The sequence below is a fragment of the Colias philodice genome, chromosome 13 (genome assembly GCF_061535455.1).
Source record: "Colias philodice isolate Cphi_HAF_F1 chromosome 13, ilColPhil1 Martin Lab GWU primary, whole genome shotgun sequence".
Lineage (NCBI taxonomy): Eukaryota > Metazoa > Arthropoda > Insecta > Lepidoptera > Pieridae > Colias > Colias philodice.
In genome coordinates this window covers 11,676,292-11,703,815 of record NC_143098.1, presented here as the reverse complement: position 1 = coordinate 11,703,815, position 27,524 = coordinate 11,676,292, and the positions used below count along the sequence as shown (strand labels likewise).

Below are 27,524 nucleotides of genomic sequence, written 5' to 3'. Positions count from 1 at the left end.
TGTTTAATCGTAAATTTATTGCGTAAAATATAATATTCTAGATATAGAACCGGTTTAAAAAGAGATGAATATCATTTTCGCCGATTCTCATGATGTGTCCAAACAAACATAATATGTGGTTGTGGAATAATTCCACTCATATAAAATAATATTCATTTCTTTTTTGGCACAGAGTAAAGTAGACTGTAGAGGTATTATTTTTAATTTATCAAAGACTTATATTTGCTTCATATGCTGAAGGTTTTAGTTTCCATTTTATTTAGAATGCTAACAAATCAGAAGACTTTATGTTTTATAGAAAAGTGAAGGTCTTTGATTAGATCTTTGTACACCAGTGTTATTTATTCCATGTAATTAATTATATAAGTGATGCACATGTGGTTAGCTTGGATGTGTAGAAACTATTATTATTATTATGTAAATAAACATAATATTATGGAACAGTCCACTTTTGCTTTGGTACAATACTGGTCAAATGTTAAGTGATTATATACTATTTTAGGCACATGTGTTTGCTTGCTGAAAGTGAGCTCTGTATTCCTGTCCAATACAAGTTAACAGTCAAACACACAAATATATTTATATGTATATAATCCATCCAAAGAGCAGATAGTTTAGGTATGATTGTGCTAGTTAAAATGAGTTAAAATATAATATGTAATATTTTTAAACACATTTCACTTACTTTTGTGCAAGAATGTTGGATCCAAGTTACTTAAAAGACTAGAACATTTCATTTATTTTTTTAAATGCTGGCTGATTGTAGATAATTATAAGTTTTGTTATTGTTATATTTTAATTTAGTTATAAATATAGTTAATAGCAGAAACAATTTATTTTTCGTATTTTTTTTTTTTTTGGGAAAGCCAGTTCACTGTTCAAGGCTGGATTCCTGATAAACTCAGTCTGGATAAATACACTAATACAACTAGAAGGAAAAAATCAAAGAAAAAAGCGAGCTGCATGCTCATTGCTCAGTTGAAACAATAGGCCGTTAAATAAATGATTTATTTTATCATAATTATGTATCTGTAAAACAGGTTTAAATGTTACACGCATTAGATATTGTGTTGCAATATTATACACAAGAATGACTCTTTACAATGTCCTAAAAAAAATGTAAAATGTAATAAATGTCTATTTCTAATTTCTACAATTTGTCTTTGTATAATATAGCTCAAATTTCAAATGACAACTATGTATGGCTTCATATTATATCTCGGAAATTATATCAGTTTTTAATATACAATTATACAAAATATGAATAATAAAATCTTGTGAATTTTTATTTGTGTTTTACTTACCTATCTATAAAAGACTTAAGTGGGTTTAATAAAAATATAAACATTACAAGATGCAGATATTCATTTATTTACAATAAAATTTTATTATTGTGGATTTTACATAAAACTAGTGTTTTTTTCTATTGTCTCTTTTAATAAATTTTAAGATCTCATTTATCAACAATACATATGTTTTAATTCTATTATACAACAAAGGATATAACACAAAAATTCCATTGGACAAGGATTCTTAAAATATAAAAAAAAAAATCAAAAGAATGTCTCTTATGTTGACTAAAGGCAATGGAAACTTTCCACCACTCCTGGGGATTTTTTTAAATTCAGTTGTCACATGTTCATAGCAGATATTTGAATATTTGATTTCACGCAACTAGGTTCTCTTCCTGGTCCATAGTTGAACATGCTATCCAATGATGCAGTTGCAAAATGGAACTTATTGGTCTTAAACATACATACCTATAAAATTTACTTTATAAAATGATATTCAAAACATATCAATAAATTGCATTTTTCATTAAATATCTCAGCATTGATCTCCTGTTATGGCGGCTGATTGGGGTTGGCTTTAGTTAACTGCCGCACGAATTTGTTGGAAATATTTATATTTTTAGTTAGCTAGGTAATGTAAGATTGTAATTCCAAAATATTATCGTTAGGAAACTTGTAGTTTTTTAGTTATTAATTTTTAAAGTTAATAATTTTTTGTGCGAAAAAAGTGCATTTATCCGTTTTGTTGTGCAAAAAAGCGGACCAAGACGTTCTATTTCACTGTACTGTGACTTTACGCTGCGGCCGGCGAGTGCCAAAAGCGATTTTAGGGCGATTCCTACTCAAACAAAAAAAAATCTACGTAGGTAGGTTAAAAAACTATTAAACTTTTATTTTTAATATCCAAATAGGTAGCGAGGAGCGAAGCGACGAGCGTGTTAGGTTTACTCTTGAACTGCCGCACGAGCCGAGCGAGCGAAGCGAGCGTGCCGCGGCAGCGGCCGGCGAGTGCCAGAAGCGACTAAAGGGCGATTCCCACTCAAACAAAAAAGACGTGTGGCACTCGGGGACTGCCGCGGCAAAGCTATTGCATAGCATGCCTTCAAGCCGCACCTCCGTGCCCGTCCGAGTGGGGAGCGTGAGGTTTTTCGTTACGCAATTTCTGGATTCGGTCCCCGCGGTCAAGGCCCGCGATAGAAGCTATGCAATAGCTTTAAAAAAATCTACGTAGGTTAAAAAACTATTAAACTTTTAGTATTCAAATAGGTAGCGAGGAGCGAAGCGACGAGCGTATTAGGTTAACATTTGAACTGCCGCACGAGCCGGGCGAGCGAAGCGAGCGTGCCGCGGCAGCGGCCGGCGAGTGCCAGAAGCGACTTTAGGGCGATTCCCACTCAAATAAAAAAAACTACGTAGGTTTTCACAACTTGTTTGTATTTTATTTATGTATCGTAAAATTTTTGTTACACCAATTCCATACGTTTTGAGGTTAGAATAGGAAAATTGATTTTTCTCCAAAACTATTGGTTTCCTAACTTTCCCCTTTTGGTGGGAGGGTCCCCCCCTCCTCCCCCCCATCCCCCACCCACAAAAAACCTATAATTCGTGCGGCAGTTCTCTAAAGAAACCCCGCTGATTGTAATATTTTCAACTGTTTATAGTCCTTATTGCTTACATATAATATCTTGTCCGTTGTACACTTCATACACTTGTTTGTAACATATTTTATACTCATTACTATCCTCATATATCACCTCTTACTAAAACCAAATTAACTCTTTACCATTCCTAATGTAAATGAGTAAATGATTTCGTGTTTTTTTCTCAGTAGGTATATGTTTTAAGTATACACTGGTATTGATGATTTTTTCATTAACACTCCTTCAAAACACTCTTTTCTGCGGAGAAGTCATAGTTATATGCACTCATATTCATTTTGTTTGTCAAAAACGCTAAAAGATCACCGATTTCCGTCGCAAATGCATCTTTATTAGCGGACATTTGAAGTTCACGAGATAACGAAAATGGAACACCTTGTAAATAGTGGAAAGTTGGATCAATACGATGCGGTCTGCGTCCCGGAAGTGGCGGGGCTGGCCTGGGTGGATACGGTACTCCACTCACACTGGGATACAAGCCTCCACCGCCGGAAGCATTGGGATCAATTACAACAAAGCCATCGTCAGCTTTAGGGCCGGGTATTGGTGGCGTTTCGTCTTCCACTGGAGATGATCTTCTTTTACCAAATAATGCGGTAAACATTGTTAATCTATCTGGTTAATGTATCTCTTAAAAAATTATGAATCACACTGCTTTTACTTGAGGTATTAAAAATATTTTGATCGTAGGTAGTTAACGTCAAAAGTTTATTTGACATTGACTAATGACTTTGACATATTTTTGCAATTATACTAACGACAGAAACACAAAAATCGGTAATCGGTATATTGTGAAGATAATGTATGTCCGTGTATGCTTTTTTTATTTTATTACTTCCTTAAGGGGATTACTATGGTCAAAACCGGAAAACACCTTATACATATTGAATTTTGTTGAGGAAACTGTTGGTACGATTGTCTTAAAAAAAATATATGTGATACTCAAGGATATAATTAACAAAGTGTATTGTTTACTTTTCAGTTTAGAACGGCCTAAACATAAAAAAAATACATAGAAATCAACCCCTTTTTGAACATAAAACGCATTTTGTTAGGAAAACGGCTACATATTTATACATGAAATTTATACCAAAAAATATGTTATGATATTTGTAACAATTTGTATTGATTGTTTTTTCAATTTTCATTATTATCGTTAAATTATCAAGAAAAAACTCGAATTTATAATAAAACCCACATAAAACCTCACCTCTATTGCATATTTTGACGAAATTTGACGGTGTCAGTTCGACTCGGACGGGGGACTGTACGTGCGGTTTTTTTTGCAAAATAACGCTAAAATTCACCGAATTGAATGTTTTGTTAAATTAAACCAGATTGTAATAGGTATTTACATGAGCAGTTCATGAAATGAAAGTTAAAAATAGGTATGTAAAGATATAAAAATCTGTTTGTAAATTAGTTTTGTTTTTGAAAGGCGTCATTGAATAATATCCAGTGTTGATAATTTTTGACAGTAAAATATTATCAGAAAACACATACCTATAAAACAGTAACCAGACTTTCCCTGTGCCTTGAATATTTTTTAAAAAAGATTAATTGCTGTTCTATCGTATATTTTAAGGGTCCAAAACAATCCAAAGCCGGGAGATACTGACACAAAATTTTGGGTCATTTGTAACCGGATGGCGGTTCTACAGTGGTCTTAGTACGCAATGACAAAAAGAAAAATCATGGTCAGAACAGTGGTACCGGCATACTAGTCGCGTGGGCGTTAGTCGAACTCGTCGGATAAATTACGGAAGGCAAACGATTTGTAACACAAAAATTTTAGGATTTACCGATAGCCCATAAAAAAGAAGTAGGCGGTAGTGTCATGCCATACTTTTCCGGTGTAATTTACAGCCCACAATACCGACGTGAATGCGTTGATTTAAAAAAAAAATTCAACCATTTGTACCAGGCTAATTTTTGCACAGGTAATCATCGTCCAGTAGCCATGTACGAAAATCGCCATGCCATACTTTTCAGACAGTTCCAAATGGTCGCCATACCGCCGAAAATCAGCAATTTTTTTTTATATTGTATAAAATCATTTAATTTTATATTATTGTATAAAATCGTAGGAAAGTCAAAACTGACATAAACGTATAGCAACATTTTTAGCCGACGCCATTATAGGACGAAATTCTCAATTCAACTGAATTTTTTGTTGGTTCCGTTACCTCCGCACTTTTAACTGGGTGAACCGATGATTTCTTCTACACTAATATTATAAAGAGGAAAACTTTGTTTGTTTGTTTGTTTGATTGTAATGAATAGGCTCATAAACTACTGGACCGATTTTAAAAATTCCGTTCACCATTCAAAAGCTACATTATCCACGAGTAATATAGGATAGGTTTTAACTTTTATCCCGGAAATTCCACGGGAACGGGAACTATGCGAGTTTTTATAGATACCGACACAACTAACACTGTATTCTTTGTACGGAAGGTATGATCCATATCAGTCATAGTCATAGGCTCTGGTAACTTCAGTCGCAGGAAAATCACTCATTTTGTAATGTGTTCAAAGATAAACAGTAGAAAAAAAAACTCAGTTTAAAACACGTTATAATATTTTTGATTTGAAGCTGCTATATAGTCGATAAATAGGCACCAAACTCTTAAAGGGGTATAATATTTTAATGTTTAAAAATCGAAACATTTTATTTCTCGTCATCATTTCAAAGACGTAAGGGATTTAAAAAATTAACCCCGAACTAACTACAAAATACATAACAAGTCGAAAAAAACGTGATTTCTTATCCGTTCCCCTATTTTTTTCGGTGTGTGTAGGTTGCATGCATATATTCCTACTAGGTATGAAGAGATATACAGAGAACGCTAAATACATTTGCCTGGTCACCATTACCATTCGATACACCATGACATGGTAGAGGCCGTTCTATAGAATTACGTCAAATAATGTACTCCATCTTTTATATCTCTGTAGGTGAGATGTTCTCTACCCCTAGCCATCATCAGGTCTCCAGAATATAGTAGAGTCCGTGTTGAATAAAATTAATTTCTAAATCGGTGTTTTCTTAACTGTTCCCCACTCTAGAACTTATAATTACTTGCTTAGTCGTTTTAAGGTCTCCAGAATGGGTCATGTAGTAGAGACTTTGCTTATAACGGTTAATGTTGAAAGATGAGTCTTCCTACATTACATTTACAACATACATAGTACACAATATTTACTATTCATAAATGTAATATGTGCCTCTCAGAGAAAACATAAATTAGGTAGAAACCACTAACACATTACGATACAATACGATACAGTATACAATTCCATAATCTTTGGTCACTTTTACTTCAACAACGATGTATATTTATAGAGGGCGGTTAAAAAAACAAATTCAAATGTAGTGACAGAATCATTAAGGTCGTTGAACCGTGTAATTGCCTTAAACGCAATTTCTCACCTTTTATTAAATTTTAATAATAATATCAAATACATGTGACTTCATAAGTTTACAGTCATTTCGTAAGTGTCAATTCTAATTCTTCTATTGGTTCTTATTAGCGCAAAATCCCTAATAGGATTCTTATTGGCCAATGGAATGATCAGAAACTAGGTCATTGGCAACAAGATGAAAATAAAAAACAACCTATATTTTCCACACATAGACATGTACCAATTATGTTGAATCCGTAAACGTCAAAGTCTATCTGGATTCTGGTCAAAACAATATTTTGAGTTGTTTTGATAATTTAGCAATGTTAGTTTAAAAATAATTTCAGTGATGTGTTGAAAACATTGTGAGACTATGACTGCGTGTGTACAGTGAAAAATATAATAGTTTAGTTATAAGTTAATTTGTGTGGCAACAGGAACAAGATCTTTGGAGTCCAGCTGGTTTCAAACGGGTTATTTTTCTTATACTTATTATTATTAATTCCTCGTATTAAATACATTATTAACTAGAATGTTAGAGCCGTCCACATGTTTTATGTAACTGAATATTATTTGGTCTAAATTATATGTATGAACTTAAACACATTACCAAAACAATAATTGACCTTCGTACAGCGTACTGTTTAAAATTTTAGCGTCATTATTTTACACGCTATTTAACATTCTTCGATGTTTTCGAAAAACTTGTAGGTAATCGCTATACCTATTGTAATTTTTTTTTTTCGATTTTATGGAACTACTTATCATAAATTTTTATATGTACACTAGCTGTCCGCCCCGGCTTCGCCCGTGGTACATGTTTACGTTTTCTCTACATAAGAACCATCCTCGTACTTCAAGGAATAGAATAAAAAAAGAATTATCGAAATCGGTTCAGCCGTTCTCGAGTTATGCGCTTACCAACACATTTTGCGATTCATTTTTATATATAAAGATTAATTAATACAACAATAGAAGTTAGAACAACAAGAACAAAATTATTATACACATGCCATCAATCTTACAGAAATTAAGAATTAAGGGTTAAGGTAGTTATTTAAAATTTAAATTCACACAATATACCTATCAATTATCAATACCTATTGTTAATATATGAAAGTTGCAGAAAGGTTTAAATTTTAAAAACAATGTGTTTGATATGAATATTTTGAATTTATCTCATGATTTTTATTATGTTTAGTTAGATATATGTTAAACTGAGTATAGTTTGATACAAACTTAATGGCGGTTGGGAAGTTAGGTGCAGGTGGGAGTGCGGGTGCTCACAGGTCCCTTAACATCTCACTAATACCTAAATTGTTTACTGCACATCGGATCGTACAATGTTCTGAGCCGTCATTAACTTTGAATCATACTGTAACTATAACTTGATTGAATCTAACAATGAATAAATGGCTTTATTGTATGTACACACCAAAGTAAAGACATAACATAAAATTAAATATTTACATACATATAAATTACACAATAGGCAACCTTATGGCTACAAAGCTATCTCTTCCATGTAACCCAACCAAGGAAAGAAGTAACAACTTATCAGAAAGAAAGAGAAAAAAAGCAATGTAACAAATTAACTTTCTTTTTATGTTTATAAATCAATGAAATCTTTTATGAGGATATTATTTTGTGGAATGGACGTCAGGGCTAGATTTCACCTTAGCGGCATCTTGAATATCATAAAAAAATACTTTTATTTGTTTGCTATCTAACCTTTATACATAGGTATTGTTCTTCTTTGTGTGTGTTCACTGAACTGGAAAAGGATTCAACCAATTTTAATGAAATTTTTTGTGTTACTTCAGGTGGATTCAAGAATGGCTTAAAACCAAAAATTGATATATTTGATATATCTGACTGGTCATTGAGAACTTTTTTTTACAATCATCTGATCAGTGGCACAATTTTTTTTTTCAAAAAACCCAGTCAAAGTCTTGGGGTTATTTTGTATACATTATCATAGGTAAAGTTTGATGATACTTAATAATATCATAAAGAGTATTGATAACTCGGGCAAATAGTAAATATGGGAAATCGACTTGTAAGGTTTTTACTTTTTACAAATTAAATCCATATTCATAGGAGGCGTTACTGAAAGAAATCTTTTTGTTTCCAGAAACGTGGAGACTTGAAAATGTCAGATGATCCGGGTCCATCGTCATTAAGTTCAGGTGAGTGTTCATTTTGTTTAAAATAAAAATTAGTAAAAAAAGTGCTACCTATTTCCGGTTTGACATTCCGTTGATGAATTGATTTTGAGATTATATGGTAAAGATTAATTTATTATATGTTTTATATGTGTACGAGTTATGTATGGGTAAAACTGCTAGTTAACAAAATCGAGACGTCGTGTCGTATCCATTAATTAAAACTATTTAATATAACTAGGTACCTATTCTGCGTATTTCACCAATTTGCTTCAAGAGTTGGATGTTGGAGCTAAAAATGGACCAATAATTACATTCTTATACAGATTATCTGAAATTAAATTCTGTAAGTGGAATCCGGTCGTCGGGTTTGTATACTCAGCAATCTTGAGGGCCATGGGTAGGTATGTACGTCTTAAGCACAAAAAAAAATCGCAAATCGTGTATCGAATAAATTAGTCACTTATAGACATTGCTTATAGATCATGAATTATTTTGGATATTTTGTATGACCGGCCGACTCGTTAATCTATAGGTACTTCTATACATACTAATATTATGAAAAGGAATGTTTTTTTTCTTACGATTTAACACAGAATGACCCGTTTTATTTTTAAAATTAATAAATATTACTTACGTTAAATCCTGACTCAAAAAGAAAACTCAGCTAGTGCAATTATAAAAGGAGTACTAATCTAATGTAAGTTGTAATGTTTTTCTACGAATCAAACCACACGATTAGGTATGCAGAAATCTCAGCGTCTGCCATATTGTTTTTAAAGCTTACCGTCCGCGGCTTTTCGCACGGGTCACGTAGCTATGAACTATCTCTTCACGTTATCGCGAAAGCCTGTCCACTTAATTTGCATTACTTATTTCACTATCTACTGACTTTTTATTAGCGAATATGACTTTAGACTACATACAATTTTTATATGAGTAATGTCAACAAATTTTATCCAACTACCCACTAGAATTAATGTCCTCTTGAAATTTTAAATTTCTGTAGTTAGTATTCTAGTTCCTTAGAATTACAGGTTTAGATTCATAATATGCCAATAAGGAGTCGTTATTTCTTGATTTTTAATTATACTCGTACTTTCTAATCATTTCACGATAAACACAACAAACGATCTTATTTCTTGAGTGCAAATCCTAAATATCTTATAGCTTTTATGAGCTATTGCGTACGTATAAGTGGTTGTCGTTTCCTCTGGGCTTGTTTTAATATATCAGTTATCAGTTATCACGCATTTCTCTCTATAACATATACATCGTTTCCCTGACCTAATGAATTTTGAAAGTTCAACATACATCAGGCATCACTACACACGAAACATGAAAATTAATTTTATCTGACATCAAGTTTTTCAGGAAATCAAAGTAATTCGGAATTCTTGCCGCTTCAGATTATAATGTAAGTACATTAAGGTAAGGTAGGTAAAGTTGCAGTTTCTTAATTGGACTATCAGCCAAGTTTTCTTTTATTGTTGGTCAAATGCTTTTACTTCCCTATATTCTTTTTAAATCTACTCAGAATTGTCAAGACCGGAAGAGTGGAGGACGTAATTATTGATGAATTATAAATGATCCCATAAAGTGTATTCCAATGTGTTATGGAGCAGGCAGCGCTCGGGGGCTCGTCTCACGGCCGATCGATGCTCGCAAGGCCACGGTCGCGCGGCGCTATTGATTTATTATAAATAGCGACAGCCCCAGTGCGCTCGCGTCCTCGGCAGCTCCCACCGCCCGCCCCGCGGAGCCCTGGGCCTGCCCCCTCCGGTTCGACGCCCCCCCGGCCTTGACCATAATACACGTGGCCGAAACAGCTTATCGATGTATTGGTGGTGTGACATGTGTACCCGCTCAAGTGTACACTATTTCCGGTATAGCGAAACCTTAATCAATATTATGGTGCTATATGTCCCTAGAGGTTAGGAGACGCCTCGTGCCGAACATGGCAAACCATCGAGAATCTCGAAACAAGATTCAGGAAGTACTTACAAGACCATTTGAGTTCTATAAATGTGTCAACTTGGCGATAGAAGAGCGGTTGGCATGAGGTGCCTGGTAGAAAAGTACCTGAAGGAACAAGAACGCTCTTGGAAAACTGACTCTTGTAAGATTTACAATCTTTGGAAATTCGGACAAGGAACAACTTGAAGAAACAAAACAAGCATCTACCAACTACTAGTGATTAAAGTTTTGGCAATTATAATTTACTGAAAACGTAATTTATTTTCATCTGATTATGCTGCGTACAAGGCTTATAGTCATTTGAAAATGTCTAATAGGTAGATAAAAAGAACCTACCATATCGAACGCGCGTTAGAAACGCTGATGGTTTCTTAATTAGATTTTGGAAGCAGTCAAACGAAACAATAGGCACGTTTTGTAATGTAACATTATAGCTATAGAAAATGATCGCTTTTTCTCCCTTACGATAAATTGAGTGCAGCCACCGTGACAAGCATTCGACTCCACTTTTCTAGAGTAGGTACGATGGAATCTTCATATAGATATATACCATATACTTATGGGCTACCAGGTCCATGTCATATATTATCTCCTAGATTTGAATAGAATTTACAAACGAAATATGAAGATTAATAATAATAATTAATAACCTTCTTAATATTTTTACTGATTTTATGATATTAACTTACCTTTATCGTGTCATACAAAGTAATTAATTGGCTTTATATAATAATTATGTAAGATATTTTATCAAATAGTAAATGAAACCAAACTTAAAACTATAATAAGCTTTTGGTTATATCAGTGTATTTCATAAGTTTATATATAAACATATATAAACTTATGAAATACAATGATATAACCAAAAGCTTATTTACGTCACTTTGTATAAAAAATAAGCCATGATCGAACAACAAAAATCAGGTACATATATTACATAACTAAGTATAAGTTATGAGGCGATTACGATAAAGCTTCCAATATCGATAGAAGTTGTACAGGTTGTTCTTGAGTCGCCCTCTGTGGTGTTTGAATTATTATTTATAATTGAGGAACAAAGGTCACAAATAACAGATTTTCGTGATTCATTTTGAGAGTCATTTTGATAGACTACGCGTGAATTTATGGTTTTTGATCCCGGCTCTCCTGCACCTGTTTATTTTAAAGTAGGCATTAAGTTTTGTCAGGATACGTGGCCTGATCGAAAAAGCGTAAGACGAATGTTTTTTTTTAGACCTTATATTCCATGCGTAAGACGGATACCATTCCAAAATATCAAACATGCTGAACGTTACAAGTTTTCACTTCTGCCGGCACTCCCGGAGTGCAACCCGTCTTTTTTTTTATTCTAAGAACTTTTATAGCTTTCAAATGCTTTATAAATAATTAGATATTTTTAAAGAATGGAAAAAAAAATTATCAATCACTATGCGAGATTCGACCCCGCGTCTTTTTTTCCAAAACCGGGGCTCGGCAAGTCTCTCGGCCACTCGTGAATCTGCTCGGTCCGCTCATTTTAAGAATTTCCTCGTGATGACTTGAATACGGAAAATAAAGGTTCAATTTTACATACTGATCAATAATAAAAATGCGAGTGTACTGAATAAGTCAATTTTTAAAGAGTCGGAACTTGTTATGTGACCGTCAAACACTACATTTTTATATCATATCTTATAATAAATATGTAATATTGAATCATTCAATCTTCAATCTTCCGATGTGGTAAAGGCGCTAAGTGTTAAGTAAACCAAGTTAATGTATGAGGCGATTTAAGAAGTTCAAATAACTATGCCACCGACTAGCCATCTGATTGACTGTCACTTTATAAGCGTGTCGTAATTAGAATTTTCCTGAATTACCTAGTTAATTGAATATAAAGTAGTAATGTTAAATTTTCAGTAAAATTACTAGAAGTAACGTATGATAAAGTGATAATGAAGCTGTAATCGGATGTTCATATCAAATTGATAAAGGATTGAAATACATCATAATGATATTAAAAATTGTAGTCAAAATCTAAATAATTAGTGAAGGTTCCTAATGTTTATTGATACGATATAAGTATACAAGTATAGTTATAGGTAGGTATGAATTAATAGGCCAGGTACCTACTACGAACTAGCTTTTAAACGCTGGGTGTACATAGTCAAAAGCTAATGAAACGAAAATCGTGTATACTGCATTAGTAGCGCTTTTCACATGCGAGAAAACTCGTCAACTGTGTCACGTTGACACAACAATTAGAACGCTTATGGTAAAAAGCGCAAAGTGACAGATGGTGTCAATTAGGGGGCTCGACAAATTGCCCGAAACGGTGGTGTTGTTGTGACTGCGGTTGTTTGGAAACGGAGGTCAAGGGCGCGTATCGGAAGCCCTCCCCCTCCCCCTGTCCCCCTCAGCCCCTACGCGCCTCCCCCCGCGTGCCCTCCCCCCGGCAATCATAGGCGTGGCTCTGTCCTGAAATAGACGCAGCAACAGAGTTTGTCAACACACGCCCACGGAGCCGCGGCCGGCGCCCGGGGTGCCGGGTGCCGGGTACCGGGGGATGACGCCGCCTGGCTCCGTAGGACACTTCGCGGAATCTGTATTTTTCCTACACAGATAGCGGGAACTCCTGATGCCATATTGCTTTATTTATTTATCAAGAATTTCCAACAAATAATACAGATAACATTATGTTTGTATATTGCTCGCATTCAATATTTTCAATAACAGGAAATTAAAGCATTACAACTTACAAGACATTGTTTAAAAATAATGTAATATGTAATTACAATATTAAAGAATTTATAATAAAACTGATAAGCAACTAAAATATACTCTCAAGGATTCCTGTGTATTTATTAAGATAATAATGATAATGACAAAAGATTGAAAGCTGTATTCTTCTTGCTTATCGGAATAAAGCCATTATTTGAAATAGCTTTTCCAGGAAACGAATACAAACGTGGAGTACACAGTACACACTATATTGATGCCTTTGGAATAGGCTACTAAAGAACTATTGAATTACAATTCTTCAAGTTGAACACCATCTATGTCACGTTAACACCTATATGTCAGCGAAATGTATTTCACCAACCATTATATTGATGTGAATTCATGCACATAGCATCTGAAGTTGGCGGAAATAACCCAGCAACCTGAGCACTGATTGAGTGCCGTCGCTTCGATATACCCCTCCGGGAATCCTATTGAATATATATCGGTTCATTAGCAGAGTGGATCTGTTTCAACCCGCAATGGAGATAAATCTGAACTTTATACACAGGCACACAGTAGACTACTAAATTATTCCCACTAGACTACAAGCCCGCATAGGACAAAAATATGGGTCAAATGAACCACCAGGGGACATATCTAGAACGATAGCAGAGCAAAAAATAATAAGATTCATCACTATGCCGTCACTTGTAAGCTGTCCAACTGAGTGCAGATGAGAATTGAAAAGTACAGGTAGACAGTGTTGCCAACGTAGGCGATTTTTCGCCATTTAGGCTACTCAGAATGAGAATCGGCGACGAAAAAATCTAAAGGGCGACTGGTCGCCGATTAGGCTACCTCCAGGGAAAAATTTTTGTTCTTAATCTGAGCTATACTTTTCTTTTAACAAACGTTTTTATCGGGACAGGTCACGCCGCACGCGTATTTTTTTGCACACCTATCCTCTGCAATCCCGGACATTTAAGCGCAAACAGCCCCGTGGCACTCTTGTGCCCATGCACGTACTTGACACTTGTGGGAACTCATTATTTACAATAGAATACAATAATATGTATGATGTAACTATATTTCATTCTAAATTTGGTTACATAATAAAATAATATTGTAATACTGTGATAATACTATGGACAAAGTGATAGCTTCCCTCACATTCACACAAGTAAGCCATCAATATATTATGAAAAAATATATACTTTTTTTTTTTTTTTTTTTTTTTTAATCTTTATTTTATTAACGAGGGTTTGATCAAACATGATCATGCCACCCTCATTGGCATTACAAAAAACAACTATCTACGCTTAATACCAAGATTAACAATTTTGTAAATAAATCTAGCTTCCTTTGAAGAAGGAAGCGCCAAAAAAACATTAACATTGCCCAACAATCTAAGGTTCAACTCAGCAGCAGATCTCTCAGCCTCGTTCCGGACACACTCCACCATAATATGGTAAACATCCTCCACTATGTTACACACACTGCAATTGGGGGATGACGATTTACCCATCAGATATGTGAACATATTTAGTGGGATATGTCCAGAACGAAGTCTGAGAGCAATTACAATTTCAGATCTACTTAAATTGGAACTGGTAAACCAAGGATATTGCCAAATGTGCGGCTGAAAGGTTTTATACCAAATCGCTTTCGATAACGATCTCTCGTCGAAATGCTCCTTCCACATCTGACCACAAAATTCTCGCAAACAATAGAAATAATCGGTGTGTAATGGCAGGCACGTGAATGGTACTCCTTCCGTAACTGCGGTCCTGGCAAGGGAATCAACTTTTTCATTGCCAGGAATACCCACGTGAGAAGGGATCCATTGTATCTTAATTGATTGATTACTATTACAGGAACCATTCCACAGCATTTTCAAAATGCTGTAGGCAATCGGTGTGCCTCGAAAATTCGAGGTACATCGAGCCAGGTGATATATAGCACTTTTAGAGTCTGTTAATATAACAAATTTACCGTCTCCCAATGAATTAATATATGAAATAGCTTCTGCAATAGCAATCAGTTCAACGTGCATGATAGAAATTGAAAAATTAATGTGCAACTGAACGGAGCAGTTCAACTGAGGATCATAAATAGCTAGGCCGCATGAGTTGCCCAGTTTCGAGCCATCTGTGTAAATATGATAGAAATCTGAGTAATTGGAATTTAAATACTCTATCGCGACTTGTTTTAACATTTGAGGCTGATATCTCATTTTTGGTTTATTAATACCCCTGATTTCCAGTTCCAACACATCCCAAAGATCCACATTGCTGACCCAAGTTTGTAAAGTAAACATATCCAACTGACTGCTAGAATGCATAGGCTTTCCCTTTAACAAATCATGAACCAAGGCTAACAAAGGAGTATTACGGCGGGCCCAATAACCGTTTTTACAAAGACTACTCAACTCATTTATGATATCAACTATATTATTATCACTAAAAGCTTTGCTTTTCAGCCAATACTTGCCAGCTAAATAATATCTACGCACCCTTAGGGGAGGAAGAGATAACTCATTCTCCATAACATGTATAGCCGTTGATTTAATAAAACCACCTATAACTCGCATGCATTGATTTTGTATCTTATCCAGAATACTTAAATTAGTATTACAGCTATTACCATATAGAACACACGCGTAGTCTAACTTACTTCGAATCATTGCAATATAAATTTGTCTTAACATAATTGGATGAATGCCCCAATCCGACCCAGCGATCACTTTGAAAAAATTTAACAACTTGAAGCATTTTTCTTTGACATATTTTATATGAGTGAACCAGCGCAAAGATCGGTCAAGCCACACCCCTAAATATTTTACGCTATCAACAGACTGTATTGGGATACCTTCAATGAAAAGATTAATAGACTCTCTACGCCAACCCCTTTTGAATATGCAAAATTTTGTTTTATGGATCGAAATGTCCAAACCAATAGCACACAATAGTTCGACTAATTTATCCAATGCTCTCTGTAAGTGAAATCTTCCATACTCCGCGCTACGGCAATTAATAAAAAGAACAAAATCGTCTGCGTACTGTGAAATAGACACATTATTTATATTTTTACAAATATCTATGGTAACAATATTAAAAAGGAGTGGAGAAAGAGGGTCTCCTTGGGCTAGGCCGCAAGAGGTAGACCTTCGAACAGAAAAGTAATTAGATCTAATTTCCAAGCGTCTGTCCTTCAAAAAATTCCAAATATATCGACATATTTTGGGGCTAACTCCTAACTTTTGCATAATTCCAATCAAACTTAATACATCGACATTATTATATGCGTTATTTATATCTACAAATGTAGCGAGGCAAATATCATTTCGAGAAAAGCCCATTTGTATTCGCGAAACTAAGTTACTTAAATTATCAAGAGTAGAACGGCATCTGCGAAACCCAACAGTATTAGGAGAGAAAAAATTGTTTCTTTCGATGTACCACTCTAAGCGTTTAAGAAGAATATTATGAAAAACTTTGCAGAGGCAAGAAATAAGCGATATAGGACGAAGGGAACTAGTACTTTGATCATTTCGACCGGGTTTTGGAATAGGTACAATCGTGATATCTCGCCATTGTAATGGTACAAAGCCAAAGGAATAAAAAACATTAAATAACTTCAGTAAAACTCGTTGCCCGTTTTCAGGTAAATGAGCCAGCATAGAGTATGAAATATTATCACTTCCTGGTGTCGAGTCCTTATGACGCATACAAGACTTTAATTCCTGCATGGAAATTTGGTTGTCCAAAATAGTCATGCCAGCGTCAAAAATAGGATCCTTAGGGACGGCCGAGTCGGGTGTCAAATTCTGTAAGAGATTATCGGCACTCTCTTTATCGACACAAGGGCGCGATGTGTTGATGCCTTTCAACCAGCTTATCTTATGCCACATTTCACCTAACTTAGACTGGCCATCAATAGAAGAGTAAAAATCGTGGCGTGACCGATTTTGCGCTTCCCGTATCAAGCGTTGAGATTCGCGGACTTTAGTTTGTAACTTTGCAAAATTATGTGGAGTCGGGTTGCGGCGAAAAGTAGAAAGAGCTAACCGTCGATCTGCTACACACTTTGATAAGATTACATTCCAGTAAGGTTTCGGTTTGAAACTACTTGCTGGATTGTGACTTATCTTAACAAATGGAATATACAAATCGGCAGCTAAATTAATAGAGTTAATAAAGTTATTATACAACGATTGAGGATCTTCATTAGAAAATACCCAGTGATCAAATTCTTTTTCTAAAAACAATGTATAAGACGACCAGTCCGCGTTTTTAAAATTACGGCGCAAAGTATAATGCCCTCGTGTGTTATCCCATTGCGAAGTTATTTTAATGATAAGATGATCGCTACCTAAATTTTCACTTAAGATGGACCATTTCAACTTTAAAGCTATATCGGTAGAAGCCAGGGATATATCCGGCGAGGACTGTTGCAAATTATTATTAACAAGTTTTAAACGCGTGGGAGTGTTACAATTATTCAACGTAATGAGATTACTATCCAAAATAGCGTCCTGAATATTAATGCCACGCGTGTCTATTTTATTTGACCAGTTTGTATTATGTGCGTTAAAATCGCCTAATAACACACATTTCTTATCAAAATTACTAAAAAGAAGATCCCAATCTGATTTATTTGTATTTATCGAAGGGGGACAATATATGGACGCAACATATTTTATACCCTCACAATTAAATATCTCAATAGCTACAATTTCAATACCCGACCTTATATTAGTTAAGTCACATTTTAAAGTTGCTCTAACTGACCGGTGAACGATTAAAGCAACACCACCATACCCGTCACACCTATCTTTACGGAAAATATTGTAGCCACTTACTCTTAACTCACTCTCAGGCTCTAACCATGTCTCATTAACAGCAGCAATGTGAATCTTTTCTTGGTTCAGTAACTGTTCTAATGCATTAGCTTTTGGGCGAATACTCTGAGCATTCCATTGTATCATATTAAGCTTTATTTTGTTTTTAGTTACAGACATTTGTAATATTCAATAAATCAATAACATACTGTAAGATTGGCCAATCAGAAATATTTTCCACAATTACAAGCATTACCCATTCAATACAACTTCTAATCACACTTTGCACTTTAGTTTTAAATGTGGCTCCTTTCAGGAAGATTATGTCCTTTAACCTGCTTAAAAGCTCACTGAACTTAACGTCTTTCTTCTCCTTATTCTCTGTTGTATTCTTTACTTCTGATTCTTCTACTTTTGAGGACGTTTCAACATCCATAAACTCTTTAAAAATATTTGTCCTTTTTGGTGTATGAGAAAAGCTTCTACTCCTTCTGCTCTTCGATAGAAATGAGTCTTTGACGACATCCGCGTACGTTGACCTCCGACTTGGCGTTACCTGAATAGATTCAACAGGCAGAACATCAAATGAATTACCGTCGACGTATTCATTTATGGGGAAATAATCTTCATTATCAGCAGAGTGTGAGACCTTATTTTTAGTAGAATCCGACGGAACGTAGAGAGAAAGTGCTCTTCTATAGGTACAATTATACTCCGCCATCAACTCTCTAAGCTTTCTTTCCTTTTGGTAAGACGGACAAGAACGAAACAAAGACATATGTTTTCCTCCACAATTAGCACACTTGAATGTTGATGTATCACAGTTAGGATGGTTCTCAGAACATTTTGGACATACTACTTTTGAGGACACACATTTGCTTTTAGTATGTCCAAGCTTCCAGCAGCGCGTACATTGTGATACGGGAAATACGTAAGGGTCTACTTTGATTCGCAATCCATCTACCGATATATAGGGTGGGCGGTAAGAACCTTTAAAACAAATGCGAATGGATTCGCACGACTTCCATCCTGAACTCTCGCTACTACTTCGGCGGGAAAGTCTGTGAACGGAAAATACCTCGCCCGGTTCTGGACACGAAATATTTTTAATAATCTCTTCTTCTTTTAAATCCAGATCTACATCTTTTATAACGCCATACGAAAAATTAACTTCCATAGCCCTTTGAATTCTCCACCCCATATAAACCCCAAATATATACTTCGAACTTACAATTTAATATAATAAAAAAATGATAATACATAATTGTACTTTTTTTGACCGATTTTCTGGAAATTTAATTCTATTATGACAAATTTATGCGAGGTATTTATTATTTTGTTTGTAAGTGTACAGTCTACCTTTAAGTGTACAATAATTGTTACATTAGTAAGTGTACAGTATTTAAGAATATGATAATAAAGTTTTAGTTAACAAATCTGTATTTTTTTTCAACAAATTATTTAAAATTACTCTAAATAGTAAATACAGCTTTTTTTTCGGCCGGCCGGTTCTACCTATATTAATTCTTGCTCTGTGGCATGTCTGTGGCCGCCGGCCGGTACGCGTTGAACGGGAGTAACGCTCATAGCCACAGAGCTCATAGAGTGTTTTAAAGATGGCTTATGTCTATTTATCACACTGGAACGTATCATAAACTAGCTGCGCTCCGCGGTTTCATCCCCGTGGCTCCGCTCCTGTTGGTCTTAGGCCTTATCGTGATGATATATAGGTAGCCTATAGCCTTCCTCGATGAATGGGCTATCTTACACCGAAAGAATTTTTCAAATAGGACCAGTAGTTTCTGAGATAAGCGCGTTCAACAAACAAACTCCTCAGTCTTATAATATTAGTAAGTAAGTAAATATATAGATAAATTGATGAAAACTACATTTTATTTTATTCATATTGATATTTTGGTGTTTGGGCTACTTTAGGCTACTTCAACTGAAATTCGGCGATTTTAGGCTACTTCATGCATGAAAAACGGCGATATTAGGGCCAGTTCTGTTGGCAACACTGCAGGTAGACTCGGTAAATTTTGGTCATATATTTTTGTACGGCATTCTTAACCATCGATAGATCCATTAAAAATAATAAGAAACCGCTCAGTGCCGTACAAAAATGGTGGTCCACCAAGTCGGAATTTTTATTTAATTTCCGAGAGTTACCGGGGGTAAATTTGGTCATTTGACCATGTACGGCATCTGTGTCATACTATTGCTATACTGCTTTTAATCCATTATTCCGCAACGCCGTACAAAAATCATGGGGACAAGGGGAAAAAATCGAGAGTTGCAATCCCCTCTCTTTCCCCACTCCAGGGGGTCATTTGACTAAGTACGGCTTCGGTTCCAAAACATTATCTAGCACTCAAAAGTACTATTAAAAGCAATGCCGTCAAAAAATAATTGTTCTTTTAAATGTATACTAATAATCATCTTAATTTCATCGAATTCTTGATATAAAGAGCTGTAAGGTCATTTGACCCTGTACGGGAACTTTTTTTTTAACATGATATTGTAAAATTCAATTGTTGTATAGTATTGCCGTTCAAAAGAAACCGTTCTAAAAAAAGTTATAGAGAAATGCAAAACCAGAAATTTTGTTAAAGTTTAAACATCGTAGATTAATGAAATATAATAGTTTTCTACACTTTATCCGTTGTTTTAAATAGTATTAACATAGATAAATTAGGAAAAAACGATGCCGTACATTTTTGTGCAGACCACATCTTTTAGGCTGATGAAAGCGACGAAAGCTACAATTTTAAGGGTGCTTTATGGCCATTTGATACAGTACGGCATTAACATATTTTTACCCAACTACGGCAAAGCAAAAGGAGGGTTATGGTTGTTTACAGGTCATGTATGTATGTTCATCTATTCCCTCGTAACTTCTAAACTACTTATCAGAATTCGACAAATGACATATCATTAGAAGCGTCTGAATTGTTCACTGGATAACCAGCGACCAGCTAGCTAAAGGCTATATGGGGTTTCACAAAATCTAATGTGGCGCCCTCTAGCGGACAAAACATACAGAGTAAAAAAATAAAGTTAAGATAAATATGCAGTGTTTGGTATCATTTGAAAGCGCTTTACTTGTACATTTTGAATATGTATATATTACTAGCATTTGCTTGTGACTTTATCTGTATTCATGGACTGATTGCATATAATTCACATCTTTTCGTTCATAGCTTTTTTATTAGTTCATCAATTTAACGGAGTCCATTCCACCTGACTCCGACTTTCCAAGGTGATAATTAACCACCTCGAGCTTCTTAATATTAATGTATATTTATATTTTATTATAAAAATATAAAGCAAACATTTCGTTATATGGATTTTTTTCTTTTTCAGATTTTTCCCCTTTGAACCAACGAAAATGTACGGCACATGAAAAAATATTATCTATGCATAAAATACTTTAAAAATAAATTTATTTCGTGTTGTGTCAAATGACCCCCTGGAGTGGGGAAAGAGAGGGGATTACAACTCTCGATTTTTTCCCCTTGTCCCCATGATTTTTGTACGGCGTTGCGGAATAATGGATTAAAAGCAGTATAGCAATAGTATGACACAGATGCCGTACATGGTCAAATGACCAAATTTACCCCCGGTAACTCTCGGAAATTAAATAAAAATTCCGACTTGGTGGACCACCATTTTTGTACGGCACTGAGCGGTTTCTTATTATTTTTAATGGATCTATCGATGGTTAAGAATGCCGTACAAAAATATATGACCAAAATTTACCGAGTCTACCTGTACTTTTCAATTCTCATCTGCACTCAGTTGGACAGCTTACAAGTGACGGCATAGTGATGAATCTTATTATTTTTTGCTCTGCTATCGTTCTAGATATGTCCCCTGGTGGTTCATTTGACCCATATTTTTGTCCTATGCGGGCTTGTAGTCTACACCTACTGTTTTCCTTCCGCTAAATATTTTGACAAGTTTGAAATATGGCCCGTATTTTTCAATGTTAACGCGCTTTATGTCTTATTTACATGAATAATTTACAAGATCATCAAAACACAATTCACGTCTATTTAAAATGATCTAAAAAGCATTCTTCACGTAGAGTTGGTTGGTGGTATCTTCGCTGGTTGAAATAAGATTGGGAAATGATCTCACACCCGCAAGTCACTCGCCTAGTCGCTAGCGCCCATCGCACCGTATTGTTTGTATCACTATAATGTTATGGAGTCAATAAACTATTATTTGTTTTGGCAGTTTTACCTCTAACAAATGGTCGTGTCCTTAAATTAGGTACGAGCGAAAGCAAGCGTAGCTTCGAAATCTAAATGCTACTCAAAGATATAAAGATTAGGAAACGCTATATAATTAATGTACCAGATTGTACATTATCATCGCTTTAATCCACAGCAATTAAACGCAAGATACGAGAAAATAATTCAAGTATGTTTTCGTGTAGAGCACAGTATTTCTTCGTATTGAAGCTCTTTCCTCTCGATTGATAGACACAATAGCTCTTCTTTACGTTTTCATGATCATTTTTCTATAATAACATTTATGTCTTGGAAAGGAAAGTTTGAAATTATCTGTTACTTTCATCTTTTCCCTATTGAATATCGACGAGAAAAATTGTTGAAGATTGTTTTTGTTTTTGGAAATGTTGAAAAATTGTCCCTACTGTTTATATTAAGAATGCAAAAGTCTTTCTATATGTAACATATAAAACTGCTAAAGCAAACTAACGATTTAGATAAAAAAAAATAAAAAAAATAATTGAAGACCCAGAGTGAAACGTAGGCTACCTTTTATGTTTATATTTCTAGAGGAAAAAGTTTCGTCCTCAATTTGATCCGCGAGCGAAACCGCGGGTCACTGCTAGTAAGTAAACATAGTTTACTAATCACCACAATAGAGCTAAAGAGAACGTACACAATCACACGGTATTGCTTCAATTTGGGGGAATATTGCGATGGGGTAGCGTGATTGAAGGGGGTGAGGGAATCACTTCCTAATCCAAGAGATAGATAACATTTGGTTTTGCGGACGTTAAAATGAGCTAATAACATAGTTTCAAGGATAAATTTTAAATCGCTTTTTACATTAACATTAATAATTATGAACATTTTAAATACCGCATATACACATAATTTCACATTATCGGGAAATATGGGCGGAATACATTTCATGTGAACGTTGCGGCCTGGCACTTGGCAGAGACAAAGAGTTACAATTTGAAATAACAATTTGCATACATTTTGAAATGAAATAATTAAAAAGATAATAAAATCAATCAGTAGGTACACGTTGGCACGAGTTTGCAATTAAGTGTTGATCGGGAACGTGGAAAAAGCTTCAAACGCTACGAAATTAAAAGCTTCGTAGATTTTAATTACTGCAGCTTCGAGGAAAACAATTAATTAACAAAACGCCGATAAAAATCACCGTCGGGTACACTGCCTTCATTAATTTTTAGAGCGCAATAAATAAACATCTTACCGATTCAACTCGTATGTAGGTACATCGATTGCATATTTCCTTCGAGCTTTTAAGTTACATATACGCTTCGGATCTAAAAATAGCAGCAACCCTCGCACTTACATAATTATTATCGGGAGGCTGTGTTTCCTTGCCCCCACCCCCACCCCGGGCCACGCGGGCTCGCCCGGCGCGCCAGTCGGAGGCCGGCCGCCGCACTGAGCGCACGCGCCCCGTCCCGCATCATGCAATCCGATTGTGATGATTATGACATGAAACGAATCTAGATACTATCTAATTAACATTTAGCGTTGTGAAACACAGATAAAATTTTTTTGAAAATGTAACAATCGTTGGTAGTTTGGTACACATTGTGTAACGTACGTGTGAAACTTTGTGAACTACAAACAAACACTTGTGAAAAATGTCGGTCAATCCAACTTCTGTGACCGCCAAAGGTAAACCTAATTGTTCGCTTTATTATTTATCCAAGTGGACTTGGATACGTAGTTTGTGTGAGTTATGGCGTTGTTTTTGTATCGTTTGAATGTGTGTGTTTGTGTGTATGTCTGTTTTAATTGTTAGTTTAATTTTGTAATGTTGTTATTTACTAGCTCATCTTTTAATGTATCAGAAGATGGCTAATCACAATCAGTTATTATATTTTAAGACATGATAAGTGACGTCCGTCAAGTGATATTTTTTGGTCGTAATCATTTATTAATTACAACGGGTCACCATGAAATTTGACTTTGATTGCAAAGCATTAAATTTCGTAGTTTAGGTCGTAATTAGACGGAAAAAAAATATATGGCATGAAAAACTTTGCTTTTGTGCTTAGAAGACTGATTGAAGGAAATTTTTAAAAATCTCGGATTTTAATTTTTTATTGAAAATAAAACTATTGAAATAAAAATGTTTATTATTTTTATTAAGTTTTACTATCAAATTAGCTTACAGAGAAGTGGAAAATAACTTAAAAGTGCACACTTTTTCTTTTTCTTTTATGTTCATAGCTACTTTCTCTCTATAAACCCCAAATATAGTCGCCCATCATGTTTTCATTGTATTGGCCTTGATAGCGTTGTACAAAATTCATGATGTCCTGATGGAAACGTTCTCTTTGCTCTTCGGAATAGGCTCCCATATTGTTTTTAAATTTATCCAAATGAGCATGCAGCATATGCACTTTTAATGACATCCTGCAGCCCATGGCCTTAAAATTTGTAATTGGAATTTGCCTTACCTTCCAAACACCTTTTACAATATCTACAAGCAACATGTGGAGCCCATGGCTTATCTTGATTCCGTACAGGACAGTCAAAATATGCTTCATAGGCTTCACAGAGAACGTGAGATGTCTTTAGTTCATATTTCACGTCTCGAACTTTAATAAATTGACCACATATAAAACAAAATGCATCAGCATCGTATTTGCACTTTCGTGACGACATTTTAAGTTATTCTGGGCTTGTAAATAATACCTGATGGTTGTTTATCACTCGGGTGCCATCTAGCGGCACAGTGTAAACGTTAATATCCCACTCTCACCGCGCGGTTTTTTTAAAAAATTAAAATTTATGAAAAAATTGAAAAATTTGTATTATTATTACTAGCTGTTGCCCGCGACTTCGTCCGCGATTCGGTCGTTTTTCGTCATTCGTCGTTTAAAAAAAATACGTGACACTTTATTTTTGAATGTTCTTAATTGTCTCTTATAAAATTTAACTACATTAAAATTGAATACTCTGATAAGAAAATCTTAAAATCATCGAAAATCATAGACATCGAATATCTGAAGAAAACATGAATGAATGTGATTTAAATTCTACATTTCTTAGTAATTAAAATAATAATGTAAATTAAATGTAGATTAACAGTTTGAGCGCACCATTATAGAATATGTACCTAAGTAATAAATTACGTTAGTTTACATTGTAACTTTACTAAAAACACGATGACTTTCTTTCGCGCTCGGTACCACAAACTAAACATGTTTGTGGTACGTGGCCCGCGTCACTTTACCCCCCACGAGTTCCCCTCCGTTGCTATGCGAAAATACATTCGTCGCCCTACTGTAGGAAAAATTGTAATACTGCGGCCTGGGCGTTATAACACGCTCAGGGAATTCCTGAGTGCTGATAGACTTCCGTCTATCGGCATTTATACCAATTTTATATTAATATCACCATCTTGAGGAAAAGCTTCTAATGTCGATTTAAAACGCATATATACGGATTAACCTGATGAATTAACATGTTCTAAAATTGTGAAATGAGTTCAGTTTTAAATTCGAGAAATATTGATTTCTTGTATTCGATTATTCGTCGTAGTCGAATACAAAATATATTTAAAGAAACTTAGGTTGGCCTTCAGGCAAAAGGGATCCTATCAAATGATAAACTTGACCTTGTATCTTAAAAGTAAGAATGAAAGGAGCATCTAATAATTGTTGAGCACCAAAGGATCATTTAAAACGCAATACTATAAGAGCTAATATTGTCTAAGAACTGTTTAGATTGCACATGTTCCTCTAAAACTTAAAAGTAGTGATTTCAAAGGTTCCGGCGTATCTTCAAACGAAAGCCGACTCCTTACTCCACTTTAAAGCATTACAAAAAGAACATACTACGTTAATATCGCCTATACAGAAGATGATCTGTAATCAATTGTGAGGTTATAAGCAAACCCACTTTTATATTATTTTGTCGGACCACACCACCGAATTTGTAGATTGATCTTCTATGTTTACCTCTAAGTCATTAAGACTATGTCGAAATCTGTTTGCAATAAGACGGGCCTCTCGCTATTCGTCCGTTTAAAGAGACCAATAGTTTCAATTCTTAATCTTTCATTAAACAAACTTATTAATCGTTCTTGTCTCAAATAATGGTAATATTCGCGTCCCTACTCTAGTCATTGCTTATGCTCATGTTCATCTTCGAGAGATCGAATAATATTATGGTGCACCCTATTATTTGTCAAACGGTCTTCATATTGAGTAAAAGTTTCAGAATTCTCGAGATAAAATATGACGATCGTGATCAGCTGTGAGACGTAATTCCCTCTCAGTGAGGGTTTCGGTCTCACGGGATAGTACAATATGCCATTTGCGATCAGCTGTGAGACGTTATATATACCCTCAGTGAAGGTTTCGGTCTCACAGGATAGTACATGCCGTTCGCGGTCAGCTGTGAGCCGCAATTCTCGTTGTGAAGCGGTTTCAGGTTCGGCATAACACATGTTGTTTTCGGTCAATAGTAAGCCTCTTATCTCTAACGATCCTTGAGAACTCTTATTTCTCATTTTCTTAACTTTGCTCGAATTTCGATATATAAAGATTTTTTAGGTGGCACTGATGCGGGTGAATAAAAATTAAAACGGACTAAGAGTGTTATAATCTCAATCATCATCTTCAATACATATAATAAAATTGTGGAAAAGTGATGTCTGTACAATTAAAATATGTAGAAAAAAATTAGCAGGTGTTATTATTATCGAGAAATCGAGAGAAACCATTTTTTTCTCTTAAAAGCTCCCCCCCTCCCACTTCCCGAACTCCGATTGACCGTAATTTATTTTTCCTTACATTTTTATCATATCCTTTTCTAATGGGTTTCATCCTACTGCGATTTTTTTTTTGTTTCAAAAATTATCTACCCTGGTGTATAGGTAAATTTTCCACATAAAATGTCCTTTAAATTATGTCGTATTATATTTTTAACCCCCGACGCAAAAAGACTGGTGTTATGTGTTTGACCGCTATGTATTTCTGTGTGTGTGTGTGTGTCTGTCTATGGCACCGTAGCTGGCTAACAGGTAAACCGAATTAGATGCGGTTTTTTTTGTTAGGCAGAATATTTTCCGACGCTGGTTCTTAGATAAAGTGTATCAAAATTGGTTCATCCACTTATTATACCTACATAGGGGTAAAAGTGGGAATGAAAAAAATGAAAGTTATAATTTATTTTTAAAGATCGTCGGGAAGTTTATGAAATTATTTATTCCTTTTTCTATACACTTTTCT

The 27,524-nt window shown here is 35.0% G+C and overlaps 2 protein-coding genes across 4 annotated transcripts in view; one reads left to right on the top strand and one right to left on the bottom strand.

The window, feature by feature from the left end:
* Positions 1-2,928: 2,928 nt before the first annotated feature.
* LOC149483698 (uncharacterized) lies at positions 2,929-3,609 on the bottom strand. Its single transcript, XM_089703001.1, has one exon. The coding sequence runs from the start codon at positions 3,552-3,554 to the stop codon at positions 3,165-3,167; it is 390 nt and encodes a 129-aa protein (XP_089559127.1). The 5' UTR covers positions 3,555-3,609; the 3' UTR covers positions 2,929-3,164.
* Positions 3,610-6,614: 3,005 nt separating this feature from the next.
* HDAC4 (histone deacetylase 4) overlaps positions 6,615-27,524 on the top strand; it is a 107,746-nt gene continuing 86,836 nt past the window's right edge. Inside the window, exons 1-2 of one of the 3 annotated variants that reach the window (XM_089702863.1) lie at positions 6,615-6,828; positions 8,490-8,544. In XM_089702863.1, the coding sequence (XP_089558989.1) occupies positions 8,508-8,544 (37 nt within the window). In that variant the 5' untranslated portion in view covers positions 6,615-6,828; positions 8,490-8,507. The remainder of the gene's footprint in view (positions 6,829-8,489; positions 8,545-27,524) is intronic. The other 2 variants (XM_089702865.1, XM_089702861.1) reach the window with 2 other exon arrangements.

Coding starts and splice junctions, on each gene's coding strand:
- LOC149483698 (XM_089703001.1), bottom strand. CDS start 3,554: ATGTTTACCGCATTATTTGGTAAAAGAAGATCATCTCCAGTGGAAGAC.